General features: G+C 41.5%; 1 protein-coding gene across 1 annotated transcript in view; it reads left to right on the top strand.

Annotated features, from left to right (window-relative positions):
• Window positions 1–13,961, top strand: part of TSTD2 (thiosulfate sulfurtransferase like domain containing 2) — a 28,692-nt gene that overhangs the window by 4,705 nt on the left and 10,026 nt on the right. The window contains exons 2-4 of the mRNA XM_055578599.1: window positions 952–1,167; window positions 6,946–7,259; window positions 9,182–9,302. Coding sequence (XP_055434574.1) covers window positions 1,000–1,167; window positions 6,946–7,259; window positions 9,182–9,302 — 603 coding nt within the window. The 5' untranslated portion in view covers window positions 952–999. The remainder of the gene's footprint in view (window positions 1–951; window positions 1,168–6,945; window positions 7,260–9,181; window positions 9,303–13,961) is intronic.

Genomic DNA, 13,961 nt, shown 5'->3' with positions numbered 1-13,961 from the left:
TGTGCGACCCTTCAGACGGCAGCCCATCAGGCTCTGCCGTCCCTGGGATTCTCCAGGCAAGAACACTGGAGTGGGTTGCCATTTCCTTCTCCAGTGCATGAAAGTGAAAAGTGAAAGTGAAGTCGCTCAGTCGTGTCCAACTCTTAAGAGACCCCATGGACTGCAGCCTACCAGGCTCCTCCGTCCATGGGATTTTCCAGGCAAGAGTACTGGAGTGGGGTGCCATTGCCTTCTCTGAATTAAAGGTACTAACACACAGCTGATGCTGAGCGATTGGGGGCAGGAGGAGAAGGAGACGACAGAGGATGAGATGGTTGGATGGCATCACTGACTCGATGGACGTGAGTCTGATTGAACTCTGGGAGTTAGTGATGGACAGGGAGGCCTGGCGTGCTGCGATTCATGGGGTCGCAAAGAGTCTGACACGACTGAGCGACTGAACTGAACACGCAGCTTGGTTGATTTTGGTCGTACCTCGTACTTTTTTTTGGTATGTTTTCCCCTAAATGTTGGCATGGCTTACCCTCTAATTCAGGTTTCTGCTGAAATGCTTCTGCCTCAAAAAGACCTGAACTACTCTCTGAGTTCTAAAGAGTCCTTCCATCACTCTTGTCTCCTTACCTTGTTTATTTGTCTTCATAGCCCTTTCTACCATCTGACTTTTTAAAAAAAAAAAAAAGCAGTTTAATTCATTTGTTTACCTCCTCTCTCTCCCCACTGGAAAGTAAGCTCTAAGAAAGAAGAAACTTTCTCTGTTTCTTTCACTACTACATATTCAGGGCTTAGAACAGTGCAGGGCATACAGTTGGTGCTAAATAAATATTTCTTAGATGAACAAGAGAATGAATGGATAGCTTGGGCTACTGGGCCATGCTCATTTACATGACTGATTTACTTCAAGTAGTAATCAAAGACTTGGACGTTGTTGTTTTTCCCTTGCTTACTTCCTAGGTGATAGTTAGCAGAAAGGACCCTACCCCACGGCTGGAGCCAAACCAGATGCCTTCTTCCACTTCACCAGACCAAGGAGATGATGACCTGGAGGCCTGTGTTTTAAGGTTTTCAGACCTGGATTTGAAAGACACGAGTCTTATGAATCCCAGTAGCAGCCTCAAAGCAGAGTTAGATGTCAGTGCAAAGAAGAAATACTCATTTGCAAAGAAAAAGGTAAAATTGCCGTTCATGTTTCAGGATCATGTAGGTACAGTTAATGCAGATATGTCCAGAAGTAACTCATCAAGGTTGTCCTCCAGGGAGTGGAGCGCTGGTGAGACACCAGGCTGCTGCCACGCTCACGGTAAGTTCTAGTCAGGTCTGGTCACATTTGTCACTTGTAACATTTGCTTTACAAAAGAAAGACTGCATCATGTTGGGTACTGTGCCCAGTGATTAACCAGTTCTTAGTTAAACTTAGTTCAGTGCCAAGCAAAGGAGGATCATAGGAAACACCTAATTTACAGTGGAGTACTTGACAGATTCTTGATAGATGGGCTCGATTCTTTTTCCCACCTGGGGTTATGGGAAGAGTCCCAGGAGCCTCAGTCATAGGAGAACAGACAGGTGTCAGGGCAGCTGCTGCCTAAGACCCCGGGTCCGGCCCAGCTGGCAGGGCTCGGTTGGCTGGGAGAAGGAACAGAGTGGCTTGGAATGCTGCAGGCCACCGAGAACTGGCTCACAGTGTGGTAGATGGATGCTGCCCTTCTGGGCCATTGATGCTTTTCTCAGGGATCACTGACTAAACCCTTCTCCTGCTGAAGCTCAAAGGAAAATGACTTGACTGAAGAAATACAGTTGAGACTTAGTTTTCTTACCTCCAGGCTTTTGTTCCTCTTGCAAAATCATCTTATATTGGCTCCACGTCAATGAAGAATAGATGTCTCTTATTATAGCTTCTATACTCCACCCTTCTGCCTGCATCCCACACAGATTTCCTTGAAAATGAAACCCAAAGGATACAGACATTTTGTTGTTGTTGTTATTTTGCAATAATTTCAATCCTACAGAAAAGCTGCCAGAATTCTACAGAGGATCCCCTTTGCCCAGCAGCTCCATTCATGTTTCTTCAGTTGTCTCAAATGGCTTTTATAGGTCCACTCTAAGGTCACATGTTTAGTTGTTATATCTCAAAATTCTTCAATCTGGACCACTTTTTCATTTTTTTCCCCTGAAATCATGACCGTGACTTTTCAGAAGGTGATAGGTATGTGTAGGACGTCTCTCATGATCTTTCACTCATGTTTCCTTGTGATTAGATTCAAGTTGTGGTTTTTGTTAACAAGACTGCCCCACAAGAGACACTGTGTTCATCCGGCTGCATTCTGTCAGGCGGTCACAGTGCCAATTTGTCCTGTTACTGGCGATGTTAACTTTGGGTACCCAATTAAGGAAGTGCCTTCTCAGATTTCTTTGCTTTAAAATTATTCTTTTTTCCCTTTTAGTTATTCAGTATTTGAGGGAAAATAGTTTGAGACTATGTAAATAGCCAAAGAATTGATACTTTTAAACTGTGGTGCTGGAGAAGACTCTTGAGGGTCCCTTGGACTGCAAGGAGATCCAGCCAGTCCATTCTAAAGGAGATCAATCCTGGGTGTTCATTGGAAGGACTGATGCTAAAACTGAAACTCCAATACTATGGCCACTTCATGTGAAGAGTTGACTCACTGGGAAAGACCCTGATGCTGGGAGGGATTGGGGACAGGAGGAGAAGGGGACGACAGAGGATGAGATGGCTGGATGGCATCACCGACTCAATGGACATGAGTTTGAGTAAACTCCGAGAGTTGGTGATGGACAGGGAGGCCTAGCATGCTGCGATTCATGGGGTCGCGAAGGTCGGACACGACTGAGCAACTGAACTGAACTGAACTAGCCTATTTCGCAATGAACTTTCATCTACTAGTTTTAGATCCATTGGTGTTTCTTTGCTTAGTTGACTATTACTGTGATGATTTCTAAATGGTGACTTTCTAATTGCTTCATTCCTTCTGTATTTCTTACTTGGCAGTCTTCTGTAAGGAAGAACTTTCTTTGCTCCCAGTTTATTTGTATCAGTGTGTATTCAAGAATGCCATTTTATTCAGTGGGTGATAATCCAATATCATAATTTTTTATTTTGATTCTCAGATCATCTCAGGTTTGGCTGGGATTCCAGCTAGTATCTATGTCTTTTTGACTTGCCCCCATCATTCTTTGAGCATTTCCTTACTTTCTGATTTAACAAGATGTTTCAGGGTCATATTGTTCTTTCTGTCTCTCATCCCTGGAGTCAAACATTTCTTCAAGGAACACTGGTTCTTATGGAGGTGGAAAACCAAAACCAAGGGGCTAGATAAATTCATTTCTACTAAGGTGCTGCTTCTCTCAGGACATCTGGTGGACAGAGCTAAAAATAGATGCTGGATAGAGCTAATATCTATATAGATGAAAAACACATACATTTCTATATATCATACTTCTGTATTTACTTTCATATCAGTATAAACCAGATGAGTTCATACTCACGGAACCTTCAGTTCCGTTCCCATATCACAGGTTTATTCTCTCCCCTTATATTTATAACTTCCCTATATGATGACGTTTGATGGCAAACCCAGCTCTCTTCAGTCCCAGTGTGTATACTTAATTGCTTACTCCCCTGTATGCAGTCAGTCTCCCCACTCTGTCAAGCTGCCTCTTCCATCAGGGCCTGCTGTGGGGAGCTGGTGGGAGGACCTCCACCCGTGGCAAAGGTCATGAGGAAGGAGGCTTGACATACGCAAAGGCGGGATCGAGCCTCAGGAGTCCCCCTGGAAATTCTCGAGCATCTACCGCCATAACCAGAGCCTGCCTACTTTACTACTTTGTGCTCTCACCTACACCTCTGACTTTACGGGGGGCTGTCCCCCACCACCTCTTTCGGAGAAGGAGTTAACTTAGAGCTCCAGTTAATAATAATTCCTGGGCGTGATAGGAGTGTTTCAACCTACAAACTCCTCTGAAGGTTCTCTAGCCTGCCTGACAGGCTTGTCCGGCCACATGTGATTGCTCACAGCCTCCCAACCGTGAGAGGCATGAGATGCTTTAAACCTTCTAAAAACAGGTTCTTTAGAGAAGTTAGAAAACTATTAGTATAAGTATAGTGGGCTGATTAGAAATTGTATTGGTGAAAGGTTTTTTATTTGTTGAGCCAATGTTTACTGCTAAGTCTCCACATCCCCTGCCCTTATACACATTAATGAATATATAGAAGAAATAAGTATTAACTTTTGATATTAATCACGTTAGACCTTAGGCTAAGTAAATTCTTTCCTTAATTAAAACCCACTACACCCTCACCCTATAGGAATGTAACTTTATCTGGTACCTTCGGAAGGTGGAACCTTTTTTAAGAATAATCACCCCTGGAGAAATAAGTGTCCTGGTTGACTGACTGCTGTCACAAGGAGAGGGTCATAAATTGTCAGCAGGCCCCCTGGTCAGAAGATGATGTAACACCCCTAAGACCTCTGTATACATTTGTATGATGCACCTGACTTTGATAAAAGTCAGGACTGCTGACCCCGTGTGACTTTTGCATAACATCTCAGTGTATAAAAGTAGACCATGGAAAATAAAGAATTGGGATCAGTTTCTCGAAGTACTGGTCTCCCCATGTCGCTCTCTCTCTCTCAAACTCTGGCTGAGTCTCCATCTGGAGCACGGAACCCACCAAGCTTACTAATTTTGCCTGGGCTTCTAAGATCTGACCGGGGAGGCCTCAGTGTCTCCTCTCCTTCGGGAGAACGGAAGGACGCCTGCGGCCTATGTAAGTGGTGCAAACTTCTTGTCTTGAAGTTTTATTGGTCTCCTGCGTAAACCAAGCTACTCAGCCTCTTTTCTCCACTGAATTTTCCTACTGAGCTATCCTCATTCTATTACTCTGTATATCTCTAATTAATATCTAATTGAAGCTATTGTATCCTGATCCTCGCCGACGCCGTCCCCGCCGGGGCTGGACCTCGGCAGCCTGCCTTCCCCACACAGGCCTCAGCCGCTCTTAGCTACCTTCCTAGCTCTGGCTTGCCTCTCTCTCCTGAGCAGACCCCACATGGGCCCTGACTGCTGCTGGATCCTCAGTGCCTTGTTCAGAAGGCCCTAAGAGACCAGTGGCAGGCCACATTCACACTGGGCCTCCCACCTCACTCAGGCCTGCCTGAGGACTTTTGATGAAGGAAGAAGGGAGGAAAGAAGAAAAAAAATCCTTAAAAAAATTTTTTAAGGATCATGACTTCTTGAGGCCTCAATGATGCTAATGAGGACTTGGATACAATACCTTACATTTATATATAAACTAATAGTCATAGTAATTATTGATGTACAGTGATTGTCAACTGAAATAATTGTGTAATGCTCAGCCTATTCCTTGTAAAAAGTGTTCTCCTTCTTTCCTTGTAAGTGTTTCCTTCTTAGTACCCTCAATTAGAGAACAAGATTTGAAGTTCTAAGTATAATACAAAGAAGCACTCAAGTTGACGTACTGCTCTTTTTTTTGGCCTATACAGAATGATCAACTGCACAAGAGGCTAAAAAGTGCCCTTCAGTGTAATTTCAGACTACCCCATCCTGCTTCAGTCTGGGACAATCCAGATATGGTTGTGTACAGATTGAGGAAGATCTAAAAATGATGCTCCATATTTATAATTATTATTCTTCAGAGTGCCCAATTTTGGATGCTTTAGTCTTCAGATGCATTAAGAAAACTGTTTAAATATTACATTAATATAAATTGTTATTTATATATTTTGAACAATTTTAAACTATATATATAAGCACTATGTGTGTATGTGTGTGTGTATATATATATAATGTAAAAATATTAATACCTTTCTTTCTAGAAACCAAGAGGGAAAATATCTTGAAAGACTGATAATCATAGATGCCATAAACCGTACCATAATGTATAAACTTCAATTTTGACATCAAAAAACACCATAAACAAAGTTGAAGAACAAATGACAAGTAGAGAAACAAATTTGAATAACTATGATCAATAAAAGGTCACTAAAACTACTTACAAATCAATAAGATAAATGCCACAGTAGAAAAATAGGCAACGGGTATGAAGAGGCAAACTAGAACATAGAATCAATATGAAAAAATATTCAACCTTACTGCTAATCAAAGATTGGAAAATAAAAACAGGATATTTGCTTTTTATAAGTAGATGGTTAAAGAAGTATACAAAGATATATGCTGACATGTTCCTTCACCATTGCTTATAATTGCAAATGTTGGAAACCAAAAAAGCTCATTCATTTAGAATTGGTTAAAAGAATTATGGTACATCTATAATTTTCTATTGTTTAATTTTTTTTTAACAATTCGCCTAAATCCTCTTTATAATAACAATAAAGTTATCTTCCAAAAACCAAATCAAAACATTTGGTACATTTCTTTCCATGCTTTTCAATATACTGTAAAAAATTTATTTGTTTGGCTGCATTGGGTCTTAGTTGGGACATGCGGGATTTTCATTGTGGCTTGTGGCTCTAGAGCACACAGGCTCAGTGGGCTCAGTTCTCCCATGGCCCATGGGACCTTGGTACCTGGACCAAGGATCAGACCAGGGTTCCCTACACTGGAAGGTGGATTCTCAACTATTGGATCACCAGGAAGTCCCTCAATGTACTTTTTTATGTAATTGAGATTACATGATATAAGGAAATTCTATTCAATTTTTTCCATTTAACATTATACCATAAATATTTTCCCATGTAGTTTGAAACTAGCTGCTTAATATTCCATAGTAAGTATATTCTATAATTTCTTTGACCATTTCCTTTTTGGAGGAAGTTCAGTCTCAAGAAGTTCTGCAGAATTGTAGGACCTAAAACTAGAAACCCCTATGGAAAAAATTTCACTGAGACTCTCATTCTAACCTAAAACCTAAAGTTATTTACTAGTGACATATTTGAAATGTAATTGCAGGCATTTGCCCTTTTCGTTAAAACTAAAGAAGTTCCAGCACCTCCTTGTGAACGTAAAGAAAAATGGTGGAACTGCTGCCAGCAACTATTTACAGACCCAACCAGCATCCACAGACACGTGGCAACACAGCATGCTGATGAGATTTGCCGTGAGGCTGCTTCTGTTTTAAAGCAGCTGGCTGTGACATCGAGTACCTCCAAGAGTCTTGAGTCTGCAGACAAAAGGAACCCTTTCAAAGAGGACCTTACCTGTAACCGAGAAGTGTCTACTTGGCTCCCTGATACAAGCTGCTTTAACCCTGATGAGCTGATACGGTAAGAATTTCATTCCGTACCTTTTGTTTCATTGAAAAATGTTCTTCCAGTTGGAATGATACACCACCCATCCACTAAAATGGCAGATCCTTAAGGCACAGAATTTCTGTACTGCCTAAGCTAGGCCGATAAACGTGTGTGTAATAGAAGACCACAGCCTATGCAGTAGCGTATACCCATGCAGCTGGCAGTGCACTCTAGGTATCTTGGAAGGCATCCCATGTCTTTACTTCTCTCGGGAGAGGTAAAGAACAGAAAATGTTATTTCCAAAGAGAAGCTGGAAGGCCCAGAGATGTTCATGATTCTTCTACCCTAAAGTGTCAGCTTAGAAAGGGGTTTTTATTACCAGATGTGGTTTTTGGAGCTGAATATATTTTAGAAAGTAAGTTAACTTTTAGAACTAAGGCATAGGGTTAGAAGTTTAGATCTGCCTTTGAAAACCTCACCACATCATAATATTATGTTAATTGTAGAGGGCAGATTTCTGACTTAAAGGAATTCCTAAACTATTCAGTGAACAGAAAATGCCCACATTTGATACACTTTTGTCACTGGTCTTAATACCAGTTCCTTTTGCTTATCAGAAAGAAGAGAAAGAAAGAGAACTGAACTTGGAGTTAGACTTGAGCTAGTCATTAAATTCTTCATACCTTTACATCCTTACCTCTAAAACTGGAAATAATGCCTGCTCTGCCTACCTCACAGAACTGCTCTAAGAATTACATAAAGTGATGATGGTAAGAGCTCACGTGAACTGTGAAGTGATACAAATGTGGTCTCTTCATTTCTGTATGGACCTGCCTTTTAGTTAGAAAAACAAAGAAAAAGGATACACAAAACATTTAGCAGATAGTGTAAGACAAGCTATGCAATTATCACTTAAAATTGTGTGGCTCAGACGATAATTTGTTATAGGAATTTAGAGAGAGGAAAACAGATACACTAATAGACAAGCAGGTGTTAGAGGAGACTAGGCCCTGAAATAAGAGGGCATTGATGAGAGAGTCACCGAGTTCAGAGCTGGATGGGACCTGAATTACCATCTATGACAGCATTCTCTAAAATCTCTCTACAGCACTAGCTCTGGAGGGTGCTCTCAGGTATTGAAAAGAGGTGCTAAAGACAATTAAATTGGGGAGACATTAGGTTAAAATGTTCTTTTTTGCAGAGCTTCTCAGAGCCTTCAATATATGAGGGGCTGTCACTGTGATTTTCAAAGAGGGAGATACTGTCTGCAGGATTTCTCAGACAGGTGATTTCATGGAACAGCTTCAGAGCACACTTTGAGAAAGGCAGTTTATGTCAGTCCTCTGGTTTTACAGTTGAGGAAATCAAGGCTCAGGGATAAGACACCCACCAGGACCCATGACTAGTTAGTTAAAGTCAGCAGAGTGCAGTGGGAAGAGTATGGATTCTAGTGTCAGAAGACTGGTGTTCCAGTCCTGACTGTCACTTTGCATCTATTTCATGCAGGATGAACTGGGCTCAGTTCACTGAGCTATAAAATGGTGATGATAATAACCTGTCTCATGGGTAAGAGGATTACATGAAAAAATGAAAGTGAAACCTTTTTGTACAGAGAGAGATTCAAAACAGATACTGCCTTAGAGGATAAACCAGAATGGACTCAAATTTAAAAAGGGGTTATTAGTATCTGTTTCATGGATATGATGATTAAACAAGGAAATCAAAGTAAGCTCACTTTTTAGAAAGGAAGGAGTTTGGTGCAGGTATTGTCTTCTTTAGAGCAAATACAGACCAGAGTTGCTTCCAATGCAGGAGAAGGATGATAGGAGCCAGGGCAGGCATGAGTCGCTCCATTAGGCCTTCCCTCTTGACTCTGCCTGAATCTACTTTATGAATTGTAGCCTCTTCCTGCCAGTGACTCATTTGCTCTTTCCCCATGGTTTTCTTTGTATAGTGGCCAGGGCAACGATGAAGGGGAGGTGCTACTTTATTACTGCTACTGTGACCTGAAGGACCCCGACTGGGTCTGTGCCTGGCAGACAGCTCTGTGTCAGCACCTGCACCTCACGGGCAAGGTAAGACCTTCTCCCTCACCACTCACCCTTCAAGGGCTTATCTTGCCTCCAGCTTTCCCTCATCACTCACCCTTCACAGGGCTTATCTTGCCTCCACCTTGGTTTGCTTGTTACAAAAAGGATTCACCAGTTGGGTTCTTAGAAATTAGCGAAATCCTGCTAAGCATTTAAATAGAATACTAAATAGCTATTAACATGATGTTTTCTGTTGGTGGGAATGTAAGTTGGTACAGCCACTGTGGAAAACAGTGTGGAAAGTCTTCATAAAACTAAAAATAGAATTACCATATGATCTAGCAGTCCCATTCCTTACAATAATATATATCCAGACAAAACTGATCCAAAAAGATACATGCACCCTTGCATTCATAGCAGCACTATTCACAATAGCCACGAACAGATGAATGGATAGACGTGGTACATATACATATACTGAGATATTACTCAGACATTAAAAAAAGAATGAAATAATGCTATTTGCAGCAACATGGATACAACTAGAAATTATTACAGGCAGTGAAGTCAGACAAATACTGTGTGATATCACTTACATGTGGAATATAAAATATGATATAAATGAACCTATCTATGAAACAGACTCATGGACATAGAGAACACTTGTGGTTGCCAAGGGGGAAGAGGTTGGGGGGGATGGAGTGAGAGGTTGGGGTTAGCAGATGTAAGCTATTATACATGGAATGGATAAATAACCAAGTCCTACAGTATAGCACAGAGAACTACAACCAGTATCCTATGATAAACCATATGGAAAAGAATATTAAATATATATATATATAACTGAATCACTCTGCTGTACAGTAGAAATTAGTGCAACATTGTAAATCAACTACACGTCAGTTAAAAAGAAAAGTGTTTTATAAGACTATATAAAGTCATAGACCAAGGATTAGCAAACTTCAGAGCCACATAGCAAATATTTCAGACTTTGCACAAAACGACTCAACCTTGGCATTTTAATATGAAAACAACCATAGACAATATGTAAAAGAATGGGTATGGTCAGGGGTTTCCCTGGTGACTCAGTAAAGAATCTGCCTACAATGTGGGAGACCTGGGTTCAATCTCTGGATTGGGAAGATAACTGGAGAAGGAAATGGCAACCCACTCCAGCATTCTTGCCTAGAGAATCCCATGGACAGAAGAGCCTGGTGGGCTACAGTCCATGGGGTAACAGAGTCAGACACAACTGAGTGACTGAGCACAGCACATGTTCCAGTAAAACTGTAAAAGTAGGCATTGTATTCTGATTCTTTGCCTGATAGCTCAATTCATAAAGAATCTGCCTGCAATGCAGGAGACCCTGGTTCGATTCCTGGGTTGGGAAGATCCCCTGGAAAAGGGAAAGGCTACCCACTCCAGTATTCTGGCCTGAAGAATTCCATGGACTGTATAGTCCATGGGGTCCCAAGGAGTCAGACACGACTGAGCGACTTTCACTTCACTTCAACTGGAAAAATGTATTATAGAACTGTACATACAGATGTGATACCAAGATGCTTCTTAATTTTACTAGAACATGTCAGTCCTTTGGAGAAGGCAATGGCACCCCACTCCAGTACTCTTGCCTGGAAAATCCCACGGACAGAGGAGCCTGATGGGCTGCAGTCCATGGGGTCACGAAGAGTCGGACACGACTGAGCGACTTCGCTTTCACTTTTCGCTTTCATGCATTGGAGAAGGAAATGGCAACCCACTCCAGTGTTCTTGCCTGGAGAATCCCGGGGACGGGGGAGCCTGGTGGGCTGCCGTCTCTGGGGTCGCACAGAGTCGGACACGACTGAAGTGACTTAGCGGTGGTCAGTCCTTTACCATATTATGGTTTTGTTTCCTTTCTCTCTTGAATTCAAGAGGACAGGAACTTCATCTTAATCGATTGATGTACTGTTAGTGCTAGAACAGGGCCTCGAATATAGCAGACAGTAAATATTTGGAGAGGGTTGAATAAGAAATGAATGTTTGTAACAAAACCACAAGCATGTGTGTAAAAAGATGACAAGTAGTAAATATCAAAATGTTAGTCATGATTATCTCTACATGATAGGATAATTGATAATTGCATAATTTGCATAATTACATACATATATATATATTCCTTCTGGTTATGACACTAACCTTTCCTACACCTGTCCCAGGTTTTTATTCCCTGAGGCAATCACTTGATCAGTGATATTTTTCACACCCATGTTTTCTTGCAGATAGTGACTGAAAGATGCATATACCTCATCAGTTCATCACCAAGTCCCAGCATTTCTGCCTCTAACATATCCTTTGATCCTCCATTTCCACCTCCTTAGACCTAGCCCCACCCTCTCTTACCTCATTCATTTCAGTAGTTTCCAGACTACTCTCCATTCTTCCATCTTTGCCCCCATTAAATCATTTTCTACACAGCAGCCAGAATGATCTTAAAAAGTAAATGAAATCTTCTCCCTCCCTCCTCACAATCTTTCAGTGTCTATGCAGTGTATTTAGAGTAAAACCCAGATCCTTAACATGCCCTTAAGTTTCCTGCATACTTTGGCTGCTTCCACCTTTTCTACTTATCTGATGCCATTCTTTACTCATTGCTGCTGCTGCTGCTAAGTTGCTTCAGTCAAATCTGACTCTGTGCGACCCCATAGACAGCAGCCGACCAGGCTCCTCCATCCCTGGGATTCTCCAGGCAAGAACACTGGAATGGATTGCCATTTCCTTCTCCAGTGCATGCATGCATGCTAAGTCGCTTCAGTCGTGTCCAACTCTACGACCCTATGGACAGCAGCCCACCAGGCTCCTCTGTCCACAGGATTCTCCAGGCAAGAATACTGGAGTGGGTTGCCATTTCCTTCTCCCTTTACTCATTACATTCCAGCAAAATAGCCTTTCAGTTTCTTGGAGCCCACAAATTTTTTTTGGTGCCTTTGGGCCTTTTTACAAGAACACTTTCTTCAAGGAACTTTCCCACACCCACTCATTTCTCCTAATTTTTACTCAGTCTCCGCTTCTCAGTTTTAATGACACTTCATCAAAGACATCTTTCCAGATCTTTAATCTAAATTCAATTTTCCAGATATACTATTTCACTGCATCTTGTAGTTATTTTTCATAGCACTTGTCAGTTTGTGACTTTTATCTTAATATCTGTGACCTTCCTTAGTTTGTAAGTTCCCAAAGGGCAAAAACTATATATTTCTTAATCACTATGTCTGCAATTCCTGGCAAAATTGCTGGTGCATTGTGGAAAAAAAAGAACATTTGTGGCTTATATACATATATCATCATCTGTATTTAGAGAACACCTTGAAAGATGGAACGGAAACCTGAGTGCACAAACAGGCAATCAATCTCGCTGTAGTTTGGGGCAAGGTGAACTGGCAGTGAGGGTCTCTGCCCACAAGGTGGCAGCACCTGCCTGGCTCTTAGGTTTAAATTCTAAGGCTTCAGGGATACATGCCAAGTTCTCAAGTTTCGTGTTGGTAGGAGATTTGGAAGAATGTTGGCATTTGTAGGGAAAGGGGAGAACTTGAAAATTCTAGAATTATGGAAAGAAGCTTCTGACCCCTTGCTATATACTTCTTACTGCCTCAAGAAATTTGAGCAGATGCATTAGAGGCTTTAGAAAGGAAAATTATAAGAGGTGGACCCCAAAAGATCTGGTGTTGAATCCCAGATCTACCACCCCCCAACTCTGTGCCCTTGGGTAAATTACTTGATTTATCTTAAATTACTTGATTTCTCTAAGCTTCTGTTTCCTTTTCTGTCAAGTGGGAATTATGATATCTACCTTTCAGGATTATAATATAAAGACAGGAACTTTATAATATAAAGGTGCTCATTAAATGCTAACTGTTGCTCTTCATCTGTGAGGTATAAGGCTTTCCTCACCTAGCAGCTGCTTTGAAGGTTTCAGTTGAGGAATCCTTCAACAGGAGTTGAAAGTCTAATGCATGGGTTTTAGAGGTTGCCCACCTCAGTATTCAGGGAGTGCACATACTTACATTTTATTTGGGTTCTGGGATTAAAATAACATAGGAAAGAGTCTTCTGGCTTACCCAAAAGACAGTTACACAGAAGCCTGTACCTCTTCCTCATATTTGCCCCTGTCAGAGACAGTGTTAGGGTAGATTTTTGGTTAATGCTGGCTCAGCTCTATTTTTCTATGTTGTCCCTTAAAAAAATGAGTTGGTAACAGGTGCAGTAGCCTGTACAGCAGAGATGGCATATGCTTCCTGCTTCCCTCTGTCAGCCCAGATCAGGCGGAGCCTGGATGTGACTCAGAATCATGGAACTCTGGAGAGCTACTGCTAATGAGTAGGCCCTGGCTTGTGAAATGAATCCCATTTCTATCCATGCTCTAAAGAATTGAGCCAAGTGAGGCAACAAACAAGTACCTCCTCTAGGCCCTAATAAAAGGGGAGCCTTTAAAAGTTTTCAAATTCTAATGCACTGGTAGGTATCATTGTTATAACTGTTATATAAGTAACAATGTAATAACACAGAACTTTGCTCTAAGTTACTTCTCTTTCCAGAGAATACCATGATTCACAGTGTTGCACTTTCTAAGTTTAGAAAGCTAGCTCTTCTAAAGATGATCCATCTTAAACTTATCGGAAGGGTTTTGCGGTACCAAAAAAGTAACTTTGCAGGCCCCCCAGAGCA

The sequence above is a fragment of the Bubalus kerabau genome, chromosome 4, assembly GCF_029407905.1.
Source record: "Bubalus kerabau isolate K-KA32 ecotype Philippines breed swamp buffalo chromosome 4, PCC_UOA_SB_1v2, whole genome shotgun sequence".
NCBI lineage: Eukaryota > Metazoa > Chordata > Mammalia > Artiodactyla > Bovidae > Bubalus > Bubalus kerabau.
The sequence above is the reverse complement of the archived record's forward strand: the minus strand, read 5'-3'. Positions and strand labels throughout refer to the sequence as shown.